The sequence below is a fragment of the Oncorhynchus keta genome, chromosome 3 (assembly GCF_023373465.1).
Source record: "Oncorhynchus keta strain PuntledgeMale-10-30-2019 chromosome 3, Oket_V2, whole genome shotgun sequence".
Classification (NCBI taxonomy): Eukaryota; Metazoa; Chordata; class Actinopteri; order Salmoniformes; family Salmonidae; genus Oncorhynchus; species Oncorhynchus keta.
The window spans coordinates 21892580-21918858 of record NC_068423.1 but is presented as its reverse complement, the minus strand read 5'-3'; the positions used below and the strand labels follow the sequence as shown (position 1 = coordinate 21918858).

Sequence of the window (26279 nt, the reverse complement as noted above, 5' to 3'; positions counted from 1 at the left end):
ACACACACAACCTTTAAACCCCTATGCTCTTTTGAGACCCCTCTTTCAAAATCACCGAGATCGCTTCTTCTAGCCGTTGTCGCCAAAATAATGGGCAACTGGGCAGTTTTATGCAGGACCCTAAGCATGGTGTTGTTACGTTTTAATTACGTAATTAAGGAACCACAACTATGTGGAAGCACCTGTTTTCAATATTTATTTTATTTATTTAACCTTTATTTAACTAGGCAAGTCAGTTAAGAACAAATTCTTATTCACAATGACGGCTTACCAAAAGGCAAAAGGCCTCCTGCGGGGGCTGGGCCTGGGTTTTAAAAATTATAATAAATACAATATAAATATAGGACAAAACACACATCACAAAAAGAGAGACAACACAACACTACATAAAGAGAGACCTAATACAACAACATAGCAAGGCAGCAGCACATGACAACACAGCATGGTAGCAACACAACATGGTAGCAGCACAAAACATGGTACAAACATTATTGGGCACAGACAACAGCACAAAGGGCAAGAAGGTAGAGACAACAATACATCACACAAAGCAGCCACAACTGTCAGTAAGAGTGTCCATGATTGAGTCTTTGAATGAAGAGATTGAGATAAAACTGTCCAGTATGAGTGTTTGTTGCAGCTCGTTGCAGTCGCTAGCTGCAGCAAACTGAAAAGAGGACCAGGGATGTGTGTACTTTGGGGACCTTTAACAGAATGTGACTGGCAGAACGAGTGTTGTATGTGGAGGATGAGGGCTGCAGTAGATATCTCAGATAGGGGGGAGTGAAGCCAAACAGGGTTTTATAAATAAGCATCAACCAGTGGGTCTTGTGAGGGTATACAGAGATGACCAATTCACAGAGGAGTATAGAGTGCCGTGACAATATACTTTGTATTCCTCATTTACTCAATTGTTTCCTTTATTTAGGCAGTTATCTCGAGTTGGATGAGAACATTTACCGCCCTCCACTGAAAGAGATAGAGGGAAGGCATGGTAACGTGTTGAACATGCATTGTATTGGATAATAAATATTCACTACACAAATACTAGATATGTATACACGTTGCCTTTGATATCTCGGGAGATGCTGCGAAAAGTATTGGAGGATGCGGGCATCGATCCCGCTACCTCTCGCATGCTAAGCGAGCGCTCTACCATTTGAGCTAATCCCCCAGTTGCTGTTACAGGGGAAGTTTTGAGTACTAGACTCACATCACTGCAAGAGTTTACAGTACTGGGACAATTAGTTATCAATGGCTAGGTTTCATCCACGAGTTGAAAGATTTTTAAGCGAAAACTATAACATTAGCACAAAAAAATATGCGCATTCTACCTAAAAGGGGATGGTTGTAGCGAGAACAACAGGACATAACATTGCGTGAGTCCAATGACTTAGACATAATGGTTATTCATGACAATATTTGTACAAAAAAAGCGTTTCCGTGCGCTATTTGTCACATAATCTATTTCACCGACAAAAAATCCACCCTTGTCGAATATATTTTGTATTGTTGACGTTTTACTCGTCATTTCAATAAAATGTCTATTTCCTTGTACATTGGTTTTCGGGAAGGGACGCGGCTGACAGTGTCATGTGACCTTTCTAAGCCAATCGCAGGGTAAAAACAAACCAGCTCAATTCAGGAAGTGAGTCAGCTGACACATGTCATATTATCACAATTATATTGTAACGTTAGTCCAACTCCAAAAAAAGATTTATTCGTAAAAATAAAAAAAACTTGTAATACACTATTATTTATCGTGATTCAAACGGTATCTCAAACTTAGAACCTCACGTAAGATTCTAATGATTGAAGTTTACAAAGTGCTGCTGCAGGATTTTGGACTCTGAATTCGTGATCTGTCTACTCTACTCGTCTGCTCCATTCATGGCCAGTCCAGTCCCGAGTGTGTCTGAGTTGGTTGCCGAGGCTCGACGTGTGTACGAGCAGAGCTTCGGGGGAGATGGTCCACAGGTGGCAGTGTGTGCCCCAGGCAGGGTCAACCTGATTGGGGAGCACATCGACTACAACCAAGGATTCGTCCTCCCTATGGTAATAATGTCATGAATGTTGTGTTTATTATATAAATGGTTGTTTATTTAGGACTGTAAAAGTGTCACTTATATAGTCCAGTCCACACTGGGTACACAGATAAATGAACTCCCTGCCGTTTGTATTGACATCTGAAGTACAGTACCAGTCAAAAGCTTGGATACACCTAATCATTCATGGGTTTTTCTTTATTATCTGGATTTTTATTTAATTTTATTATTCTACATTGCAGACTATTAGTGAACCCATCAAAACAACGAAATAACACATAGGGAATCATGTAGTAACCAAAAAAGTGTTCAATCAAAATATATTTGAGATTTTTTGACTTGATGACACTCTTTGGCATTCTCTCAACCAGCTTCATGAGGAATTATTTTCCAACAGTCTTGAAGGAGTTCCCACATATGCTGAGCGCTTGTTGGATACATCATCCCAAACCATCTCAAATGGGTTGAGGTCAGTGGATTGTGGAGTTCAGGTCATCTGATGCAGCACTCCATCACTCTCCTTGGTCAAATAACTCTTACACAGCCCAGAGGTGGGTTTTGGGTCATTGTCCTGTTGAAAAACAAATGATAGTTTGTGCTGGGCAGGCAGGCTCAAGCGCAAACCAGATGGGATGGCATATCGCTGCAGAATGCTGTGGCAGCCATGCTGGTTAAGTGTGCCTTGAATTCTAAATAAATCACAGACAGTGTCACCAGCAAAGCACCCCCAAAACATCACACCTGCTCCTCCATGCGTCACGGTGGTAACCACACATGAGATTATCCGTCTACCTACTCTGTGTCTCACAAAGACACTGCGGTTGGAACCAACCATCTCACATTTGGATTCATCAGACCAAAGGACAGATTTCCACCGATCTAATGTCCATTGCTGGTGTTTCTCGGCCCAATCAAGTCTCTTCTTTGGTGTCCTATAGTAGGGGTTTCTTTGCAGCAATTTGACCATGAAGGCCTGATTCACACAGTCGCCTCTGAACAGTTGATGTTGACATATTAATTGAACTCTGTGAAGCATTTATTTAGGTTGCAATCTGAGGTGCAGTTAACTCTAATGAATTTATCCTCTGCAGCAGAGGTAACTCTGGGTCTTTCTTTCCTGTGGTGGTCCCATTGAGAACCAGTTTCATCATAGCCCTTGATGGTTTTTGCAACATCACTTGAAGAAACTTTCAAAGATCTTGAAATGTTCCAGATTGACTGACCTTCATGTCTTTCAGTAATGATGGACTGTCAATTCTCTTTGCTTATTTGAGCTGTTCTTGCCAAAGGGATATCTTCTGTATACCCCTCTACCTTGTCACAACACAACTGATTGGCTCAAACGCATTAAGAAGCAAAGATGTTTCACAAATTAACATTTAAAAAGGCACACGTGTTAATTGAAATGCATTCATGGTGACTACCTCATGAAGGTGGTTGAGAGAATGCCAAGAGTTTGCAAAGCGGTCATCAAGGTAAAGGCTGGCTACTTTGAAGAATCTCAAAAATAAAATATATTTGGATTAGTTTATCACTGTTTTGGTTACTACATGATTCCATAATATGTGTTTTTTCATAGTTGTGATGTCTTCACTATTATTCTACAATGTAGAAAATTGTACAAATCAAGAAAAATCCTTAAATGTGGTGCTGTGTCCAAAATGTTGACTGGTACTGTATGTGGTTATTTGATTTGTACAGGGTCATTGTATATAGGTGAGGAGACATTGGAAATGTACATGACATGGCTGTACAGATACCCAGCCCAGAAGCAAAGGAGACATTGGAGATGTACGCTACCGTTCAGAAGTTTGGGGTCACTTAAAAATGTCCTTGTTTTTGAAAGTAAACCCCATTTTCTTATCCATTGACATAACATCAAATTCATCAGAAATACAGTGTAGACATTGTTAATGTTGTAAATGACTATTGTAGCTGGAAACGGCAGATTTTTTAATGGAATATCTACATAGGCGTACAGAGGCCCATTATCAGCAACCATCACTCCTGTGTTCCAATGGCACATTGTGTTGGCAAATTCAAGTTTATAATTTTAAAAGGCTAATTAATCATTAGAAACCCTTTTGCAATTATGTTAGCACAGCTGAAAACTGTTGTTCTGATAAAAGAAGCAATAAAACTGGCCTTCTTTAGATGAGTTGAGTATCTGGAGCATCAACATTTGTGGGTTTGATTACAGGTTCAAAGTGGCCAGAAACAAATAACTTTTTTCTGAAACGTGTCAGTCTATTCTTGTTCTGAGAAATGAATACTATTCCATGTGAGAAATTGCCAAGAAACTGAAGATCTCGTACAACGCTGTGTACTACTCCCTTCATAGAACAGCGCAAACTGACTCTAATCAGAATAGAAAGAGGAGTGGGAGGCCCTGGTGCACAACTGGGCAAGAAACAGACGCCTCACAAGTCTTCAGCTGGCAGCTTCATTAAATAGTAGCCGCAAATTACCAGTCTCAACATCAACAGTGAAGAGGTGACTCCGGGATGCTCTGTCCAGTGTCTGTGTTCTTTTGCCCATCTTAATCTTTTCTTTTTTTTGGCCAGTCTGAGATGTGGCTTTTCCTTTGCAACTCTGCCTAGAAGGCCAGCATACCGGAGTCGCCTCTTCACACTGTTGACCTTGAGACGGGTGTTTTGCGGGTACTATTTAATGAACATGGTTTTACAGATCCCCAGCCCAGAAGCACTCATCAGTCAGTCACATATCTCCAATGCGGTATCTCTTTCATCCTTGTGCCAGGCTCTGCCCATGGTGACGGTGGTGGTTGGCAGTAGGACCTCTGGCCAGAGTGCCTCCATCATTACTGCTGCTAAAGATGTGGAGGAGCCCAGGAGAGTGGACTTTGACTTGCCAAATGACAAGGCTCCTTTGTCTCCTGGGAAACCCAGCTGGGCCAATTATGTCAAAGGAGTGGTGCAGCACTACAGAGGTGAATGGAAAACAATACCTCATGTATCACATCATGAGTCCTGTTGAAATGTGATGTGTTGTGTCACTCTCTCTCTCTCTCTCTCTCTCTCTCTCTCTCTCTCCCCCCCTTTGTCTCCTCTCTCTCCCCCTCTCTCACTCCCCCCCTCATTCATATATATGTATGTATGTATGTATGTATGTATGTATGTATGTATGTATGTATGTATGTATGTATGTATGTATGTATGTATGTATGTACGTATGTATGTATGTATGTATGTATATAATATGTGTGTATATATATATATATAATATATATATATAATATATATATATATATATAATATACATAATATATATATATATATTATATATAATATATATATATATATATGTGTATATATTATATATCTCGATATCTTTCACTTTCTGCCCCCCCTCTATCTCTCTGTCTCTCCCTGTCCCTCCCTTCAGCTCCTCCAGTCCCAGGGTTCAGGGCAGTGATAGCAAGTAGTGTCCCTCTAGGGGGCGGTCTGTCCAGCTCAGCCTCTCTAGAGGTAGCCATGTACACATTCCTACAGCAACTCAAGCCAGGTGAGTGGACTATATTTGGGTGACATCCAATAGTCTGTGAGTGAGGCTAGATGTCATAATGCCATCCCACTACCCTCCTCAGATGACGGGGACAAGGTGGCGAAGGCGGTGGCGTGCCAGAAGGCAGAACACACCCATGCAGGTGTGCCCTGCGGCATCATGGACCAGTTTGTCTCCGTGCTGGGCAGGGAGGCTCATGCTCTTCTCATAGACTGCAGGTAACAGGCCTGGTTATAGGCTCAAGTGTTATGTATGGCTAATGCTATAGGTTAATTGTAAAGTAACGCTAACACTGTACTTAAAAGGGTTGTTACTGTCTTTTTACTGTGTAATACAGTCGATAGGATAAAGTAATCCTTCTCACCCCCCCCCCCTTAAAAGATTTAGATGCACTATTGTAAAGTGGCTGTTCCACTGGATGTCATAAGGTGAATGCACCAATTTGTAAGTCGCTCTGGATAAGAGCGTCTGCTAAATGACTTAAATGTAAATGTAATGTAATGTAATACGCTGCTGTTGTCCGCTCAGGTCTTTGGAGGCCACTCCTGTCCCTCTGTCAGACCCAGGCCTCGTCATCCTCATCAGTAACTCGAACGTGAAGCATTCTCTGACGGGCAGCGAGTACCCTAGCAGACGACGACAGTGTGAGGAGGCAGCTGCCATCTTGGAAAAGGCCAGCCTGAGAGATGCCACACTGAAGGACCTGGAGGGTAAGAACGAGAGGATGTTCTAGTCTAATACAGTCAATCATCGTGTTCTGAAATATTTTGTGATCCCCCCCCATTGTTCCAGATGCTAAGAGCCGATTGGACGATGAGACCTATCGAAGGGCTCGTCATGTAATTGAGGAGATAGAGCGGACGGCCCAGGCAGCAGAGGCCCTGAAGAAAGGGGCCTACAAAGAGTTTGGCAAACTCATGGTAGAAAGCCACAACTCACTCAGGTGAATAGAGAACACCCTCATAGAAATCTTCAGTCAATGTGTTAATGTCCAGAATACTTTTTTTCTGCATGAAAACCATGATAGAAATGCATCCCTTGGTAATGTGTTCCCTAATGTCAGGGACTTGTATGAAGTGAGCTGCAAGGAGCTGGATGAGCTGGTGTCTGCAGCCGTAGAGGTGGAGGGTGTGTTTGGCAGCAGGATGACAGGGGGAGGGTTTGGAGGATGTACCGTCACACTACTGCAGGCTGAAGCCATAGACAGGACCATGCAGCACATACAGGTGAAGAAGAACACACACACACACACACACACACACACACACACACACACACACACACACACACACACACACACACACACACACACACACACACACACACACACACACACACACACACACACACACACACACACACACACACACGGCAGGTGAATTGTTAGATATTACTGCACTGTTTGAGCTAGGAACACAAGCATTTCGCTACACCCGCAATAATATCTGCTAAATATGAGTATGTGACCAATAAAACTTTATTTGACACACACAGTGAAGGGAACTTGGTGACAAGCTTGCACAAACGAATCACTGTGGATAAAAGCACTTTTAGAATCTCTTCTGTCACTTTAAGACAAACTGCTCGGTCCCGGGGCTGTGTCTTGCCCGGACAGCCCTGAGAGAGAGAGAGAGAGAGTGTGTTTGTGCACGCACGCCTGTCTGTGTGTGTGTGAGAGCACTGAGCATGGGTTACAGCAGGAGAATAAAAGCTAGCAGCGTCCCTTTATTAGCATTCAAGTCCGGTTGCCTCGCTGTCCTTCTCTCCCGTCTCCCACTGCCAGCAGCTCTGAAACAAACAGCCTTTTGCAACTAGCCAGGCTTCAGCTCACTGACAGGAATCCTAAACAGCACAAGACCATGAAGAAACAGAACTACTGATAGATAAATCGACCTGCGCAGAACACCGGCTTTTTACAGATCCAGCTTCCAGACACACTGGGACTATATTTTCTGATCTTTTTTGTCTTCTCATCATTCTTGGGTCTTTTTGTGACTCGCTCATATCCCCGGATACAGATTCGCCCTTCCACCTCTGAAACCAAAGTGTCTTCAGGATACAAAAGACACTTGAAACTTCTAAGTTTGTTTGAACAGCACTGCATTCCATAGAAAAGAGACAACAACAGGAGTGTTCCACAAGAGTTCCACCACTTCCAATCCAGAGTGTTCTAATCTTGTGTTCTAACCTGAGCAGAGGTCGTCTCAGTGCCTGAGGATGCTGAACCTAAACTCCCCGGACAGCAACACTTATAGCAACAGTAACTCCCTGTCGGATCCCGTGTCTCTCAACGTTGGCGGGGAGATCTACACCACGACCCTGGACACTCTGACACGCTACCAAGACTCCATGCTGGGGGCTATGTTCACCGGACAGATCTCCACGCTCCGGGACAAACAAGGAAACGTGTTCATCGACCGCGATGGGAAAGTTTTCCGCTATATCCTGAACTTCCTGCGTTCCAGCTCCCTGGACCTGCCGGAGGGGTTCTCTGAGATGAGGCTGCTGAGGAGGGAGGCAGATTTCTTCCAGATACGCCCCCTACTGGATGAGATACGGCGGCGCGTCGAGGCCGGGCCGCTCAGCCTAAGAGACGCACCCAGAGGAGCCATGCTGCTGTTGGATGTGGACTGCCAGGTGTGTGTGTGTGTGTTTTTCTTTGCGTGTTTGCTAGCGTTGTTGTGTAAGCATGCGTGTGTGTGCATGTGGGTTGGTTAATGTGGATCGTGGGTGTGCCTCCACATTAGCACTGCAGCATCAACCTGTCGTTCTCATTCCAGGTACGCGTGCTACACTACAACCTACGCCGTGCTCCCGAGAACTACGAACTCCGCACATGCTCAGTGCGCATCCTCACTGCCGAAATCTTCTGTACCTGGCGTGCCTTTCTGGTTCTCCTCTGTGAGCGCTTCTCCTACCGTAACACCCAGGGTCCTACCTCCCCCCTCCCCAGTGACCAGCGCCACAACCGGCTCAAACTGGAGTGGGTTCCCCGGCCAGACGAACTTCCCCAGGACCAGTATGAGAAACAGCAGTACCGAGGACTCGTCGTCTCGGACTCTTGGGCCACACAGACCCACTCTGGGGACCTATGTGATGTCATCATCCCGCGCCGCAGCCCCTGTGAGGTCAAAGACATGCGCGGGTTTGTGGAGGAGCTGCTGACGGTGTCTCTGGCGGAGGGTTTTAGGGTCAACTCAGTGGCCCCTGACCCCATGGACATTTTGAACTGCCGTACTCTGCAGCTTGTGCGTTAGTGATATAGCTTATTCCAGCTCACCACTGAACCACCAGTCATAGACTTACTAAAATAACAAAGGTCACCCTATATTGTTTCCAACCTACTGAAAATGACTGCTTATGAATGGTCTATAACTAACAGACTTTACTAACATTGGAAAGGTCGATCTATAATGTTTACAATCCTCTCTTTGATGCGAAGCTGAGACTGATCCTGCCATCTGAACCCTCTAACGATCTCTGACCTCAGTAGCCCTGCCGTGGAGTCCGTTCTAAACTGTAGGGTAGGCCTTCATCTGGTTTTACAGAATAGACCCTGTCCCCAACAATAAGGAATGGTTGTCAGCTCGTCCTGTTGATGATCAGTGCATTTGTTAAAGAGAGAGACGGAGACAGGGTGTGTCAGAGTTTGTGGATTGTCTGTGAGAGAGTGTGCTGCTTTGGTAGGAGGGGTGATCTGACCATTCCACAGAGCGGGTATGAGTACATTTGTTGGTACTGTTTTGTTAAACAGTGTTACAGTGTAATAAACTGACCGGTCTGTAGATATGTTTTCAGCTCATCAATTTAATAAAAACACTACTTCATGAAATGTATTTCTCCCTGAACCCCCTATCAGTCAGACTGGTTCAAGTTCCTTTCCTCAAATAAAATAAAATGTTATTGGTCACATACACATGTTTAGTAGATGTTGTTGGGGGTGTAGCGAAATACTTTTGTTTCTAGCTCCAGCAGTTCAGTAAGATCTAACAAGTAATATCTAAGAAATTCACAACAATACACACAAATCTAAAGTAAAGGAAAGGACTAAAGAATATAGCAATATTTGGACAAGCAATGTCGGAGTGACAGACTGAGATACAGTAGAATAGAATACAGTATATACACAGGAGTAAATGCTAAATATGTAAACATTAATAGTCGAACACTAGTCCCTTTAATAAAGTGGCCAGTGATTTCAAGTCTATGTACAGTTGAAGTCGGAAGTTTACATACACTTGGGTTGGAGTCATTAAAACTCGTTTTCAACCATTCCACAAATTTCTTGTTAACAAAGTTTTGGCAAGTCGGTTAGGACATCTACTTTGTGCATGATACAAGTAATTTTTCCAAGAGTTGTTTACATAACCTGAAAGTCCGCTCAGCAAGGAAGAAGCCACTGCTCCAAAACCCCCCATTAAAAAGACAGACTACGGTTTGCAACTGCACATGGGGACAAAGATCGTACTTTTTGGAGAAATGTCCTCTGGTTTGATGAAACAAAAATATAACTGTTTGGCCAGAATGACCATCGTTATGTCGGTAGGAAAAAGGGGAGGCTTGCAAGCCGAAGAACACCATCCCAACTGTGAAGCACAGGGGTGGCAGCATCATGTTGTGAGGGTGCTTTGCTGCAGGAGGGACTGGTGCACTTCACAAAATAGATGACTTCATGAGGGAGGAAAATGATCTGGATATATTGAAGCAACAACTCCAAGACATCAGTCAGGAAGTTAAAGCTTGGTCGCGAATGGGTTTTCCAAATAGACAATGACCCCAAGCATACTTCCAAAGTTGTGGCAAAATGGCTTAAGGACAACAAAGTCTAGGTATTAGAGAGGCCTTCACAAAGCCCTGACCTCAATCCCATAGAACATTTGTGGGCAGAACTGAAAAAGCGTGTGCGAGCAAGGAGGCCTACAAACCTGACTCAGTTACACCAGCTTTGTCAGGACAAATGGGCCAAAATTCACCCAACTTATTGTGGGAAGCTTGTGGAAGGCTGACCAAAACTTTTGACCCAAGTTAAATAATTTAAAGGCAATGCTACCAAATACTAATTGAGTGTATGTAAAATTCTGACCCACTGGGAATGTGACGAAAGAAAATAAAAGCTGAAATAAATCACTCTCGACTATTATTCTGACATTTCAAATTCTTAAAATAAAGTGGTGATCTTAACTGACCTAAAACAGGTATTTTTTACGTTGATTAAATGTCAGGAATTGTGAAAAAAAGGAGTGTAAATGTATTTGGCTAAGGTGTATGTAATCTTCCGTCTTCAACTGTATAAATGGCAGCAGCCTCTAATGTGCTAGTGATGGCTATTTAACAGTCTGATGGCCTTGAGATAGAAGCTGTTTTTCAGTCTGTTGGTCCCAGCTATGATGCACCTGTACTGACCTCGCCTTCTGCATGATAGCGGGGTGAACAGGCAGTGGCTCAGGTGGTTGTTGTCCTTGATGATCGTTTTGGCCTTCCTGTGACATCGGATGCTGTAGGTGTCCTGGTGGGCAGGTAGTTTACCCCTGTGATGCGTTGGGCAGACCGCACCTCCCTCTGGAGAGCCCTGCGGTTGAGGGCGATGCAGTTGCTGTAACAGGCTGTGCTACATCCTGACAGGAGCTATCAATTGCTATTATCTGTAAAAGTTTGAGGGTTTTAGGTGCCAAGCCACATTTAAATCAAATCAAATCAAATTTCATTTGTCACATACACATGGTTAGCAGATGTTAATGCGAGTGTAGCGAAATGCTTGTGCTTCTAGTTCCGACAATGCAGTAATAACCAACAAGTAATCTAACTAACAATTGCAAAACTACTGTCTTATACACAGTGTAAGGGGATAAAGAATATGTACATAAGGATATATGAATGAGTGATGGTACGGAGCAGCATAGGCAAGATACAGTAGATGGTATCGAGTACAGTATATACATATGAGATGAGTATGTAAACAAAGTGGCATAGTTAAAGTGGCTAGTGATACATGTATTACATAAGGATGCAGTCGATGATATAGAGTACAGTATATACGTATGCATATGAGATGAATAATGTAGGGTAAGTAACATTATATAAGGTAGCATTGTTTAAAGTGGCTAGTGATATATTTACGTCATTTCCCATCAATTCCCATAATTAAAGTGGCTGGAGTTGAGTCAGTGTCAGTGTGTTGGCAGCAGCCACTCAATGTTAGTGGTGGCTGTTTAACAGTCTGATGGCCTTGAGATAGAAGCTGTTTTTCAGTCTCTCGGTCCCAGCTTTGATGCACCTGTACTGACCTCGCCTTCTGGATGATAGCGGGGTGAACAGGCAGTGGCTCGGGTGGTTGATGTCCTTGATGATCTTTATGGCCTTCCTGTAACATCGGGTGGTGTAGGTGTCCTTGAGGGCAGGTAGTTTGCCCCCGGTGATGCGTTGTACAGACTTTACTACCCTCTGGAGAGCCTTACGGTTGAGGGCGGAGCAGTTGCCGTACCAGGCGGTGATACAGCCCGCCAGGATGCTCTCAATTGTGCATCTGTAGAAGTTTGTGAGTGCTTTTTGTGACAAGGCGAATTTCTTCAGCCTCCTGAGGTTGAAGAGGCGCTGCTGCGCCTTCTTCACGATGCTGTCTGTGTGAGTGGACCAATTCAGTTTGTCTGTGATGTGTATGCCGAGGAACTTAAAACTTGCTACCCTCTCCACTACTGTTCCATTGATGTGGATAGGGGGGTGTTCCCTCTGCTGTTTCCTGAAGTCCACAATCATCTCCTTAGTTTTGTTGACGTTGAGTGTGAGGTTATTTTCCTGACACCACACTCCGAGAGCCCTCACCTCCTCCCTGTAGGCCGTGTCGTCGTTGTTGGTAATCAAGCCTACCACTGTTGTGTCGTCTGCAAACTTGATGATTGAGTTGGAGGCGTGCGTGGCCACGCAGTCGTGGGTGAACAGGGAGTACAGGAGAGGGCTCAGAACGCACCCTTGTGGGGCCTCAGTGTTGAGGATCAGCGGGGGGGAGATGTTGTTGCCTACCCTCACCACCTGGGGGCCCGTCAGGAGTCCAGTACCCAGTTGCACAGGGCGGGGTCGAGACCCAGGGTCTCGAGCTTGATGACGAGCTTGGAGGGTACTATGGTGTTGAATGCCGAGCTGTAGTCGATGAACAGCATTCTCACATAGGTATTCCTCTTGTCCAGATAGATGGGTTAGGGCAGTGTGCAGTGTGGTTGAGATTGCATTGTCTGTGAACCTATTTGGGCGGTAAGCAAATTGGAGTGGGTCTTGGGTGTCAGGTAGGGTGGAGGTGATATGGTCCTTGACTAGTCTCTCAAAGCACTTCATGATGACGGAAGTGAGTGCTACGGGGCGGTAGTCATTTAGCTCAGTTACCTTAGTTTTCTTGGGAACAGGAACAATGGTGGCCCTCTTGAAGCATGTGGGGACAGCAGACTGGTATAGGGATTGATTGAATATGTCCGTAAACACACCGGCCAGCTGGTCTGCGCATGCTCTGAGGGCGCGGCTGGGGATGCCGTCTGGGCCTGCAGCCTTGCGAGGGTTAACACGTTTAAATGTCTTACTCACCTCGGCTGCAGTGAAGGAGAGACCGCATGTTTCCGTTGCAGGCCGTGTCAGTGGCACTGTATTGTCCTCAAAGCGGGCAAAAAAGTTATTTAGTCTGCCTGGGAGCAAGACATCCTGGTCTGTGACTGGGCTGTATTTCTTCCTGTAGTCCGTGATTGACTGTAGACCCTGCCACGTGCCTCTTGTGTCTGAGCCGTTGAATTGAGATTCTACTTTGTCTCTGTACTGACGCTTAGCTTGTTTGATAGCCTTGCGGAGGGAATAGCTGCACTGTTTGTATTCGGTCATGTTACCAGACACCTTGCCATGATTAAAAGCAGTGGTTCGCGCTTTCAGTTTCACACGAATGCTGCCATCAATCCACGGTTTCTGGTTAGGGAATGATTTAATCGTTGCTATGGGAACGACATCTTTAACGCATGTTCTAATGAACTCGCACACCGAATCAGCGTATTCGTCAATATTGTTATCTGACGCAATACGAAACATATCCCAGTCCACGTGATGGAAGCAGTCTTGGAGTGTGGAGTCAGCTTGGTCGGGCCAGCGTTGGACAGACCTCAGCGTGGGAGCCTCTTGTTTTAGTTTCTGTCTGTAGGCAGGGATCAACAAAATGGAGTCGTGGTCAGCTTTTCCGAAAGGGGGGCGGGGCAGGGCCTTATATGCGTCGCGGAAGTTAGAGTAACAATGATCCAAGGTTTTTCCACCCCTGGTTGCGCAATCGATATGCTGATAAAATTTAGGGAGTCTTGTTTTCAGATTAGCCTTGTTAAAATCCCCAGCTACAATGAATGCAGCCTCCGGATAAATAGTTTCCAGTTTGCAAAGAGTTAAATAAAGTTCGTTCAGAGCCATCAATGTGTCTGCTTGGGGGGCGATATTTACGGCTGTGATTATAATCGAGGAGAATTTACCCTCCTGATGTTGAAGAGGTGGATGGAGGATTCTTCGCCTTCTTCACCGCACTGGCTGTGTGGGTGGACCATTTCAGTTTGTCCGTGATGTGTACGCCGAGGAACTTCAAGCTTTCCAACTTCTCCACTGCTGTCCCTTCAATGTGGATAAGGGGGTGCTCCCTCTGCTGTTTCCTGAAGTCCACGATCAGCTCCTTTGTTTTGTTGACGTTGAGTGAGAGGTTATTTTCCTGGTAACACACACCCAGGGCCCTCACCTCCTCCCTGTAGGCTGTCTCATCATTGTTGGTAATTAGGCCTACTACTGCAAACTTGATGATTGAGTTGGAGGCATGCATGCTGAGCATGCACCCTTGTGGGGCCCCAGAGTTGAGGATCAGCGAAGTGGAGATGTTGTTTCCTACCTTCACCACCTGGGGGCGGCCTGTCAGGAAGGTCAGGACTCAGTTGCACAGGGTGGGGTTCAGACCCAGGGCCTCGAGCTTAATGATGAGCTTGGAGGGTGTTGAATGCTGAACTGGAGGGGCTTTTAGGGTGTTGAATGCTGAACTGTAGTCAATGAATAGCATTCTCAACTAGGTATTCCTCTTTTCCAGATGGCATAGGGCATCTGTACTGACATTTTGTCTCTATACTGTACGAGGAAGGGGGATGTGATATGTGTAATTTTAGAATGGAGGAAGTGAGAGGGAAATATTAGTATGGAAGAGGAAAGATGCCTGGTTGGAAAACAGCTTGTCTCTTCCTCTTATCCATCTACTCAGTCCCCAATGCAGCTTTGTTTGCAGATCCTGAAGGAAACGGAAACGTATGTGCAAGCAATAGGATGATGATGGCTTCGCTTGTATCTTTACATTACTGTTTTCAATATTTTGAACTAACCTCAAAAGCAAATAAATTAACTCATTAGTTTTGCATTTCTCTCTCTACAGGAGCGATACAGTGGATTCCCAACTTTCTACATCACAACTCCCTCACAAGGAGCTCGGGTCATGAGTCTATGAAGAGCAAATACTACATTTTTCCATCATGTACAACTTCATCGCAAAAAAAACACATTCCTGTTGATTTTTCTAGGATCTTTTGTTTGCTAATGTAGCAATGTTTAATCAATCCTGTGGGGGTGAAATGAGCAGCTAAAGCAATCTATTGTAGACGTTTCTTCAGATATGAATTCAGCTAGTAATTGCCAAGCACTAAAATCAAATAAAGTATAATCTCTTGTGGCTGCATCTGAAAGACTGTAATAATGTTGTTTTGTACAATTGCAAAAAATGCCATTAATATGGGATGATTGTTCCACTATAAATAAACAATCTTCTAAACTTCAGGATGAGTTTGAGACCTTATACTTCGTGCGACATCTGAAAATGTATTTGGGGAAATTATTTTTATATTACATTTGGAGCCAAACCCATTTCTTTGCTCATGCCCCCCCCTCCCTCCCCTCCCCTGCTGATTCGTATCCCGGAAGGGGAGGTGAAAGGAGGAGTTACTCAGACGAGGCTAGCCAGTCAAGTCGCTCTGTGGGTCAGGGGCATCATCAGGAAACATCGAGGCTGCCTTGGCTGGGCAAAGGAAAGAAAAGTGGAATAGCTACCAAACGAACACAGGATCCGACTTAACGCATTTCAAGACAAGCCGACGACGTGCTTTGGGACTCGATTCGATGTTATATTGGTTAGGGAAGTTGAGACGTGGCAGAACTGGACGCCGACCAAGCGGTGTGAATTAGCGGCTGAAAGCGTAGTGGACACGGTTCAGAGTAAGGTGAGTTTTAAAGGGCCCGAGCAAAAGAGGAGTGTCGCTTCTACAGGTGCTGTAGGCTGTCGTTAGCTAGCCAAATAACAACCTAGACAGCTAGTTATGTTATCAAATTATGATTTGGCTAGATGAATTTCCAGCTACTGTTTTGAGTCAACGTATGTATTGTTGCTAAGGGACTCGGGGATAACACGGGTACATGCTAACTAGCTGGTTAAACTAGCTAGCTACTAGGTAACTCTTGATTTGCCAGCTATCATCTTGGGATAAATGGTTAACTAGCTGGCTAACTAACTTTAACTAGGTTAGCTCGACAGTGTTGTTGGTTATCCGCTGCCAAGCCATTCATTCCATTCAACGTCCAGGAGAGAAAGGGTCTGTGGTAAAACCTTAAAAGCATATGATGATGATGATAATAATACAATTTGTACTTTTCTATACAAGGGACTGAAACAAGCAGCTTTTGGCTAACTAGCAAATTGGCCAGCTAACTTATTTGCTGCACAAGTTGGTGAAATAACTAGTTCTTAGCCGAGTACACTCAACCCCACGGTTTACGATGGACTAAATCGTGCCTTTTGAGTTTAATTCGCCAGTTGAAATAACTAAACAAACTCCATGGTCATCACAAACAATTCACGTTTTTAGTCAGCTTGCTGATGGGAAGGTCTTGACTTTTGATTTAATATATAGCTATATATACACATACAAACAAGTATGTGGACACCCCTTCAAAGTAGTGGATTCGTCTTTTTCAGCCACACCCGTTGCTGACAGGTGTATACAATCAAGCACACATCCTTGAAATCTCAATATACAAACATTGGCAGTAGAATGGCCTTACTGAAGAGCTGTGACTTTCAATGTGACACTGCCATAGGATGCCACCTTTGCAACAAGTCAGTTTGTCAAAGTTCTGCCCTGCTAGAGCTGCCCCTTTCAACTGTAAGCACTGTTATTGTGAAGTGGACATATCTTGGAGCAAGAACAACTCAGCTGTGAAGTGGTAGGCCACACAAACTCACAGAACGGGACCACCGAGTGCTGTGGTGTGTAAATATTGTCTGTCCTCGGTTGCAACACTCACAACCAAGTTCCAAACTGCCTCTAGAAGCAACATCAGCACAATAATTGTTCAGCAGGATCTTCATGAAATGGGGTTTCCATGGCTGAGCAGCCGCACACAAGCCTGAGATCACCATGCCAAATGTCAGTTGGAGTGGTGTTAAGCTCACTGCCATTTGGACTCCGTAGAAATGCCTTCTCTTGGGTGACGAATTGCACTTCACTATCTGGCATTCCAACGGACAACTCTGGGTTTTGCAGAAGCCAGGAGAACCCTACCTGCCCGACTGCATAGTGCCAACTGTAAAGTTTGGAGGAGGAATAATGGTTTGGGGCTGTTTTTCATGGTTCGGGCTAGGCCCTTTAGCTCCAGTGAAGGAAAATCTTAACGCTACAGCATGCAATGACATTCTAGATGATTCTGTGCTTTCAACTTTGTGGCAACAGTTTGGGGAAGGCCATTTCCTGTTTCCGCATGACAGTGCCCCCATGCACAAAGTGAGGTCCATACAGAAAGGGATCACCGAAATCGGTGTGGAAGAACTTGATTAGCCTGCACAGAGCCATGACCTCAAACCCATCGAACACCTTTGGAATGAATTGGAACGCTGACTGTAATCCAGGCCGAATTTTGAAAATTTCCTCTAATGCAGTTGCAAAAACCATCCAGAGCTATGATGAAACTGTCTCTCATGAGGACCACCACAGGAAAGGAAGACCGAGTTATCTCTGCTGCAGAGGACAAGTTAATTAGAGTTAACTGCACCTCAGATTGCAGCCAAAATAAATGCTTCACCGAGTTCAAGTAACAGACATCTGAACATCAACTGTTCAGAGGAGACTCCGTGAAACAGGCCTTCATGGTCGAATTGCTGCAAAGAAACCACTACTAAAGGACACCAATAAGAAGAGACTTGCTTGGGCCAAGAAACATAAGCAATGGACATTAGACCAGTGTTCATCTGTCCTTTGCTCTGATGAGTCCAAATTTGAGATTTTGGGTTTCAACCGCCGTGTCTTTTGTGAGATGCCGAGTAGGTGAACGGATGATCTCCGAATGCGTGGTTCCCACCGTGTAGCATGGAGGAGGAGGTGTGATGGTGCTTTGCTGTTGACGCTGTCAGTGAATTATTTAGAATTTAAAGGCACACTTAACCAGCATTGCTCCCACAGTCACATGCCATCCCATCTGGTTTGTGTTTAGTGGGACTGTCATCTGTGTTTCAACAGGACAATGACCAACCAACACACTTCCAGGCTGTGTTAGGGCTATTTTATATATGATTATATATGATATGAACACTTTTTTTGTGATTCCATATGTGCTATTTCATAGTTTTCATGTCTTCACTATTATTTTACAATGTAGAAAATAGTACAAATAAAAACCCCTTGAATGAGGTGGTGTCCACTTTTGACTGGTACTGTATATGTGAATGTGATGTAGCTTACGATGTATGATATGAATCTAGTTTAAAAAGTAACAAGAAATTATGCTAATAACTGATTTTGTATCTCCATGGGGGAGAAACTGACATATATTTTTAAAGCTGATCTTGTTTTTTAAAATGTATTTTAAGGAAAGAGTTGGAGTTGGTAGGGACTAAGGCGCGTCTCTCCGGCTCGCAGGTTGAGAGAGTTTTGAGACGACGGTAGAGTAGGGTTTCCATCCATGAGTAATTGTCTGTTTTGGGAGGGGAGGGGGCGTGGAGTTGGGGTTAATAGTTTGTTGCACCAGTTTGACCGGTTTGGATTAATTAATGACCAAAATTACATCAATCTTGCCCTCGGGACCAATGTCCATAGCATAGGACTGTTTTGGGTCAAACATAACCGTCACTTTATTCTTGGCTCTGGTAACAGTGAATAAGATTGTATTCATGGGACAGTGAGTCAGTCTGTCAACTGTCTGTCATCTGTTTGCAGTTCCATTAAACCTATGGAAATATGCAGTAATTAATTTGCACTCATTTTCTATTTACCCAATGAGTCAAGCTTGCTGTTCCTTTGGACATGCCAGTGTATTCCTACCACTACGACATGGTGTACCTCACCTTGCTCAATTGCCCCCCACAATCTAAAGAATTTGGCTTCTATAGGTTTCTATGCATGGAGAAAAAAAGACAAGGACAGACAGTCCACTGGCACTGCCCACTCCTTCATTCCCACCTGCAGCTGTGCTAGCCAAACAACACCCCTTTGTTCCCAGCATACCACAGCTGTTGGGACATGATAAACTTCGACCTGAAACGAGGCTTACTCTCCAATCAAAACAACCGCCTGTCACAAAATTGTAGATCAGTCTTGATAAGGAAAGCCAAGGAAACGTAGAGATGGAATCTCTATGGCTGTTTGTTTTCATTAGAGTAGCTCGATAGACCATGATAAGGGCGCTTACTACTTAGCCAAGTGTTGAATGACAGGAAAGCATACAATGATGGACAGATACAGGAAGTTTACAAAACAATGATCAACTGACTAACCAGTGACCACTTTCATTCTCCAAACAAACTCTCCACATCTCACCTGTCTAACTTTCAACCTAAGCTTCCTCAACTGTACAAGGGCAACACAGGCCCTCATAGGTTTACAAGCTAAAACATGACCCTATCAAGCCTGTGTCGAGTGGCCTAGGCACACTCCCTTACTAAACTGTGTCCTGTCGGTGGCTCGTTAAGCCCACATGCCGTAGACTGTCCAAGTTAGGCCGACTCCTGTTTGCCAATGTGGAACCGTTTAGCTCGCAGGAGAAGTTGTCTGTGGTTAGCCAGTGAGACGTGAGAGGAAGCAGAGTCGCTGTGAACATACCTCCCTTGTTTTACTAAAGCCTCTAGCTGCCATTCTAGGTAGCGAACTAAAGCGTCAGAAAGTAGGCCAACTGTAAAAGATGAGCAACTAGACAAGGTAGCGTATATTCCCTTGCAGGTGGTTGGGAGGACTGTAATTCCTCTGTCTATAGTCAAGACTCTGTAGGCCCTACGCTACCCAGTCTGTTAAACGCTTCTCTTGATGCATCATACCACCATCAAACATCCCTCAAGGGGATGATGATGTCTGTGTGCACTCAGTGTGTTATGAGCAATTATACAGCTAGTAGCAGCGTCACCATACCCCAACATGGCCAATTTGTGAATTGTGATTACCGGAAAGAGGGGTTGAGCGGCGCTGTCTGACATCCTGCCGACCACACCCAGACACTATCTTGTTTCTGTCCTTAGACTGACACGGTGAGAAGAGCAGCCTCTCACTGCTGTGGTACTGCGAGTCCCAGTGAACGCGTCGTTCCTTGATCCAGTTACCCGTGAAATAAAGGTTCTCGTCGAGTTGTTGTCGGTTTCACCTATTCAACCTCGTCAGATCAGTGATTTAGGCCGACACAACCTCAACCAAGGCAATAGGTTTCTACAGTATTGGAACATGCAGGCCACATCAGTTCATGCTGACTGTGAAGTGAGTGAGTGAGTGGGAGTCGAGTCATCACTAAGAATAGACCCGCAATGAGGGACTATGGTTCAGACTGTACTAGCTTTACACAGCCTTCCGTTTCTCTCTCTGATGTTTGGATGTAATGCTCGTGCAGGCCGACTAAACGTTCCGCTCTTCTGGCTTCTTAGGCCGACGGTTTAGAGTCTATTTGCAAATTCACCAGGAAGCGTGACCACATTTTTATATGGGTCAGTCAGACTCTAAAAGCCCCCCTCTTTCTTAGAAGAGGGATCAGGAGAGGGTAACTGACACTGAGGGAGAGCACCTCCTTTATGCTGTGAGCGAGGGAAGGGATTGGGAGGAGGACGGGAGAGGTGTTTTCTTGCCAACACAGGTAATTCACCTCGACTGTATTGTTGATTCCTGCACTTGTCAGACAGGTTGTATATGTGTGTGAGAGGGAGAGCAAAGTAGGCTCATTTGAGTTTTCTAGCCACACTTAAAACAACGGACATAATTTCCCTCTTCTGGGTTGATCAACTTGTTTTGACTCATGAGCCTGTTCCATGGAAGTAACTTATTAGTAGTGTATTTTAAATTTAAAGCCCTGACATAGCTGGCGATTGCATAAGAATATAAGTAGAAAATTTAAGGTGGCAGGCATTTCCTGGCATCTTGGTCTGAAGCAGAATGCCAGCTATGTTGTTTTCAAGACGGGGCTTTAGTAGTAGTATGTTGTTTAGCCTAGTTTACGGGCAGTGTTGGTGCCCTGTCCAGACATGTTTGTGTGTATTTTCTTTTTCTCCCTCTGACATCTCTCTCACCTGTCTGATGGTTCAAGTTGATAGAATGCTGGGAATGTGATGATGTCACGTTTTGAGGGGTTGCGAACTAACCAAGAATGGGTGTGATTTCCCCGTAACCAGGTATTTCAGAATAATTTAATATTAATTTTGTCTTAGTCATTAGTCTTGGGCGGTGTACCGTGTATACCGTGGTATTCAGTACCATTGAATCAATTTATTTGACGTTTTTCAGTACATTTGAATATTTGTTGTTACTTTAAGTAAATACCTGCAGTCATCCTGCGCAATATGTTAGGAGAGAAAGCAGATGGCGTTCTTCATTTCACCTGTCGCTTTATTTGAAGTTGAGCCAGTCAGGTGTTTGTAAATGGCACAACGGGAGAAAGCAGGAGCAGGTGAGTCCAGCTGTGTATTAATGAGTCACATTTAAATTGAAAGTAAAGATTATTTATTTTGCTTCAATAGCGTGATCATGGACGTCCAACTAGTTTCCCCACAGAAAACAGCATAATTCATCAGTTAACAGAAGTGCGACACTTTGGCTAGCAGCCACACAAGTAAATGAAAAAGCAAGGAATGTTTTTCAAAAACGATGCATTCCCATCGTATTATGTTTGCCATAGAAGGAATGTAGTGAACTATATTTCCTATAGTGTTGCTTCAAGTTAAACTTGGGTCTTGGCTACACCAAGAGAAAAGTAGCTACACATCGGGCAGCACTGTCTACTGTTAGATTGCCTGTTCGTTAATTGTCATCCGAGTGAAGTGAAACTGAAGCACAAAATGAGTCAGAGGCCGAGCAGAAATTAGCATACGAACCATTTTAGATGTACGTTTATAAAACGCTGCAAGATATTTCTATTACGTTCTTTGTTTCCTGCGTGGGAAAATGCAGAAATCTGCGTTATCTAAGTAAGCGGATGAATTAATAAGATGACGGGGCATCATATTGTTGGCTTTCTGCCGTGTTTGAGAAGTTCAAAGCCCTTTGGATGACTTGTCTGTGCAGCTGCCACTATCTTGATCTTGTTTTTTCCTCTCTGTTCTCCGCCTGTCTGCTTCCCCCCCCCCATCTTCTCCAAGCAGATAAGGCCCGTTGCCCTAGTGACTGAAGACTACACATGCTGCTCCGATATGAAAATATGCATACTGCCCAACCCAAAGAGTGATAATATACAGCCATATCACCTGCATATAGATAGCCCCTACTCTTTCTTAAAGAGGGGCTGAACTTCCTGATTTGGCCTCGGTTTTTGGGCTTGGTCATTAAGTACAGCGGCCATGACTGAAGCCAACTGAGTTGTCTTTGGAGGGTGGTTTAATGTGGGTGTGTTCACACGTGGCAAGCGTTTGAAAATACAGTCACCCACCCTTCTGGATAACTAGTTAAGACTAGGATTTCTAGCCCTTTTGATATTATTGTTGGATCAGATTTTTTAATAGCTAACATTTTGATGGCCCTAATAAATAGATATGCCGATAGTGGACAACCTCGTTTTACTCCTTTTGACAGTAATACTTTCTGAGAAGTAGCCATTATTTATTAGTTTACACCTAGGGTTACTATACTTAACTTGAACCCATTGTACAAATTCTCCAATTGAAATATTCCAGGCATTAGTATATAAATTCCAGACCTACTTTATCAAAAGCCTTTTCAAAGCCAGCTATGAATACCATGCATGGTTTCCCAGATATTTCTCCAATGTATCGTCCAGGTGGAAGAAAAAAAGGATGAATAATATCCAACAATACCTTTTTATTTTTAATATTATATGCACTATGCATTTAGCTTTTTTATTTTAATCACAACACTAAAGTTTAAGGTGCCTCCAATATCTGATAATCTCCCCTATCAACACTTTTTAAACTTTTGGTGCCAGCGAGAATTAGCTAAAAGTAGTCAAGATGACTAGCTTAATTGAGCCTCCGCCTCCACCTTCCGGAGACACCTGAAACCCCACCTCTTTAAGGAATACCTAGGATAGGATAAGTAATCCTTCTCACCCCCCTTTTAAGATTTAGATGCACTATTGTAAAGTGACTGTTCCACTGGATGTCTTAAGGTGAATGCACCAATTTGTAAGTCGCTCTGGATAAGAGCGTCTGCTAAATGACTTAAATGTAATGTAAATGTACAGTCGTGGCCAAAAATATGTATTGCTTTTTTCAAGTAACTCACAATTTTTCCCTAAAAATAAGTTGCAATTTCAACAATGTTTTTGGTCTCCGCCAATCTTTATTTCGCTGTTAATATTACAGAATATTTTTTTGGGATTCAGCACTTAATATGTCCATTTAAATCAGAAAATAAACATAGCATTGACTACATTGACACCCTAGACTTAATATTTGGTAGCACAGGCTTTGGTCAAAATAACTGCAATCAAGTGCTTCCTATAGCCATCAATGAACTTCCTGCACCCCTGTACTGGCACTTTGGCCCGCTCCTCTTCTGCTCTTGAAGGGTGCCTTCTCCCAACTGCTGTTTTCAGATCTCTCCACAGGTTTTCAATGGGATTTAGATCTGGACTCTGCTGAACAGTCCAGTGTTTTGTCTTGATCCATTCCTGGGTGCTTTTTGAAGTGTGTTTGGGGTCATTGTCCTGCTGGAAGACCCATGACCTTCGTCGGAGACCCAGCTTTCTGACACTGGGTGCGACATTGCGCTCCAAAATGCCTTGGTATTCTCCTGATTTCATGATGCCATGCACATGTTCAAACCCAGTGTCAGAGGCAGTAAAGCATCACTGAACCTCCATGTTTGACTGTGGGGTCCTTCTACCATATAACCCCATTTCATTAAGTTGGCGATGGTACAATTTGAAACTGTTGTACCTTGTTTCTGAAGGTCAGCTTGAATCTGCGTGGCAGTTGACTGAGGTGTTTTCTCCATTCAAACAATCCTTCACTGCAGTCTTCCATCAGGTTTTCTCTTTGGGCCACGTCCAGTGAAGTTGGCTACAGTGGCATGGGCCTTAAACATGTTGATAACATTACGTACGGTGGAAACAGGAACACCAAGGTCTCTGGAGATGGACTTGTAGCCTTGAGATTGTACCAAGCATGGACACTCTTGAGTCTGACCTATTCAGATAACTTGAGAATTCTCTCCATGCTCATTGCGGTACACACAGTGACACAAAACAGGAGAAAGTTCTTTTCCCTTTTCAGACTGGTTTAATGAGTGATTTTTATATTGCAGGCTCCTGCAACTTACCACCGGTGAGTTCAATTCCAAAGTAAATGAGAATCACCTGCTTGAAATGTAATTCTCATGTAATTCTCACCTCGAAGGTGCCAATAATATTGTTCTGGACCATTTTAGGATTTCTTTGTGGAATTAGCTAAGCTAGTAAATTATTTAGTCAATTATTCTGATTTCTTTTTTAGTTCAACTGCATACCGAAGACATGCATATGTGGATACCAAAATATGTTTTAATTTCAATAGACTTATGGAAGAAATGGTGCATTATTTGAAAACTGCAAGGGTGCCAATCATTTTGGCCACGACTGTATATTCAACTAGGTCAGGATATTTAAGCCTCCCTATATCCACTAGTTCCAATATATTCATGATATTTGGGATTTCCTTAAGTTCATGAGGGTGATGGTTTGTAGTGAGTTCATTTACGGTCCGTTTAGGTATTTTAAAAGAAATTCCCCAAATTGTCTCATGTACATTGTGTAATTTACCGATGGTCCCTAATGAGCCCCATAGATATTGAATGTCAAACCAACTTGGCCATGGGTATTACGATCAGGTCGCGTGCAGCTGCACTCTAAATTTCTGGTGATTTCCGTGCTGCCAGCTGTGGGCAGGTTTGAAATAAACCCAACACAAGGAAAACTATTGCGGTACCCTTCATTCCGTGACACAATTATTATTATTTTCTAATCTCGCAAATCACCATTTAAAAAAAAATATATACTATTATTTTTAATGGGGGAGAGACTGACCAATTATACTATTTACACTTTGTAGTAAATTGTGGCTCAAATAATATTTTCTGACTCTTATCGATGCCCCCAGGCTGTTTTCAAAACGTTGCTTGTTAGGGACAGTCGCTATTTAAAACACCACCGCTCTCTCATTGTTGGTCAAGGATGTTCAAGACTGGAGCTTTATTGACATTGGTGTGAATTTATTATGGAAGTTTATTGGTCACGTACACATTTGCAAATGTTGTCGGTGCAACACAATAATAGTTTCAAGCTCCAACAGTGCAGTAAATAAACGGTAACCACACAATACAAAAATAAGTTTACATAGGATGAGCCATGACTAGAATACAGTATATACAAGTACATTGGGTGAAATGGTATGTAAACAAGTGACCAGTGTTCAATAACTATGTGCATAGGGCAAAGTAGTCTCTAAGGTGCAGGGCAGAGTACCAGCTGGTAGCTGGCTAGAACACTAAGGTTCAGGGCAGAGTACCAGCTGGTAGCTGGCTAGAACACTAAGGTTCAGGGCAGAGTACCAGCTGGTAGCTGGCTAGAACACTAAGGTTCAGGGCAGGGTACCAGCTGGTAGCTGGCTAGAACACTAAGGTTCAGGGCAGAGTACCAGCTGGTAGCTGGCTAGAACACTAAGGTTCAGGGCAGAGTACCAGCTGGTAGCTGGCTAGAACACTAAGGTTCAGGGCAGAGTACCAGCTGGTAGCTGGCTAGAACACTAAGGTTCAGGGCAGAGTACCAGCTGGTAGCTGGCTAGAACACTAAGGTTCAGGGCAGAGTACCAGCTGGTAGCTGGCTAGAACACTAAGGTTCAGGGCAGAGTACCAGCTGGTAGCTGGCTAGAACACTAAGGTTCAGGGCAGAGTACCAGCTGGTAGCTGGCTAGAACACTAAGGTTCAGGCAGAGCACAACACTAAGGTTCAGGGCAGAGTACCAGCTGGTAGCTGGCTACAACACTAAGGTTCAGGGCAGAGTACCAGCTGGTAGCTGGCAACACTAAGGTTCAGGGCAGAGTACCAGCTGGTAGCTGGCTACAACACTAAGGTTCAGGGCAGAGTACCAGCTGGTAGCTGGCTACAACACTAAGGTTCAGGGCAGAGTACCAGCTGGTAGCTGGCTACAACACTAAGGTTCAGGGCAGAGTACCAGCTGGTAGCTGGCTACAACACTAAGGTTCAGGGCAGAGTACCAGCTGGTAGCTG

General features: G+C 44.0%; 3 protein-coding genes and 1 non-coding gene across 8 annotated transcripts in view; 3 read left to right on the top strand and 1 right to left on the bottom strand.

Annotated features, from left to right (window-relative positions):
* Positions 1 to 1101: 1101 nt before the first annotated feature.
* On the bottom strand, positions 1102 to 1174 carry trnaa-agc (transfer RNA alanine (anticodon AGC)). Its single transcript has one exon. It is a non-coding gene; the product is annotated as a tRNA-Ala (tRNA).
* A 426-nt stretch (positions 1175 to 1600) lies between these two features.
* On the top strand, positions 1601 to 15383 carry galk1 (galactokinase 1). 2 transcript variants are annotated; one of them, XM_052493171.1, is made up of 8 exons: positions 1608 to 2055; positions 4806 to 4995; positions 5451 to 5570; positions 5653 to 5788; positions 6099 to 6280; positions 6363 to 6513; positions 6634 to 6796; positions 14986 to 15383. In XM_052493171.1, exons 1-8 carry the CDS (start codon positions 1891 to 1893, stop codon positions 15055 to 15057), a joined length of 1179 nt encoding a protein of 392 aa, XP_052349131.1. In that variant the 5' UTR covers positions 1608 to 1890; the 3' UTR covers positions 15058 to 15383. The 2 variants fall into 2 exon arrangements, with proteins under 2 accessions (XP_052349136.1, XP_052349131.1); XM_052493176.1 differs by lacking the exon at positions 6634 to 6796 and having other exon boundaries at positions 1601 to 2055.
* LOC118377223 (BTB/POZ domain-containing protein KCTD21-like) lies at positions 6835 to 9484 on the top strand. The gene is made up of 2 exons (XM_035764073.2): positions 6835 to 8207; positions 8351 to 9484. The coding sequence occupies exons 1-2, from the start codon at positions 7788 to 7790 to the stop codon at positions 8825 to 8827; spliced, it is 897 nt and encodes a 298-aa protein (XP_035619966.1). The 5' UTR covers positions 6835 to 7787; the 3' UTR covers positions 8828 to 9484.
* A 144-nt stretch (positions 15384 to 15527) lies between the features above and the next one.
* The window catches only part of LOC118377225 (LLGL scribble cell polarity complex component 2-like), a 35968-nt gene continuing 25216 nt past the window's right edge, over positions 15528 to 26279 (top strand). For 2 of the 4 annotated variants that reach the window (XM_052493131.1, XM_035764076.2), the window contains exon 1: positions 15528 to 15823. The gene's annotated coding sequence lies outside the window, so the exon portion shown is untranslated. Of the gene's footprint in view, positions 15824 to 20380; positions 20703 to 21377; positions 21510 to 26279 lie in introns of those variants that run through there. The other 2 variants (XM_052493112.1, XM_052493120.1) reach the window with 2 other exon arrangements.

Bases quoted from the DNA above. Each gene is read 5' to 3' on its own strand.
- galk1 (XM_052493171.1), top strand. From the start codon at position 1,891: ATGGCCAGTCCAGTCCCGAGTGTGTCTGAGTTGGTTGCCGAGGCTCGA. The intron at 4,996-5,450 runs GTGAATGGAAAA...CCCTCCCTTCAG, and splicing joins AGTGGTGCAGCACTACAGAG to CTCCTCCAGTCCCAGGGTTC. The intron at 6,514-6,633 runs GTGAATAGAGAA...CCCTAATGTCAG, and splicing joins GAAAGCCACAACTCACTCAG to GGACTTGTATGAAGTGAGCT.
- LOC118377223 (XM_035764073.2), top strand. From the start codon at position 7,788: ATGCTGAACCTAAACTCCCCGGACAGCAACACTTATAGCAACAGTAAC. The intron at 8,208-8,350 runs GTGTGTGTGTGT...TTCTCATTCCAG, and splicing joins TGTTGGATGTGGACTGCCAG to GTACGCGTGCTACACTACAA.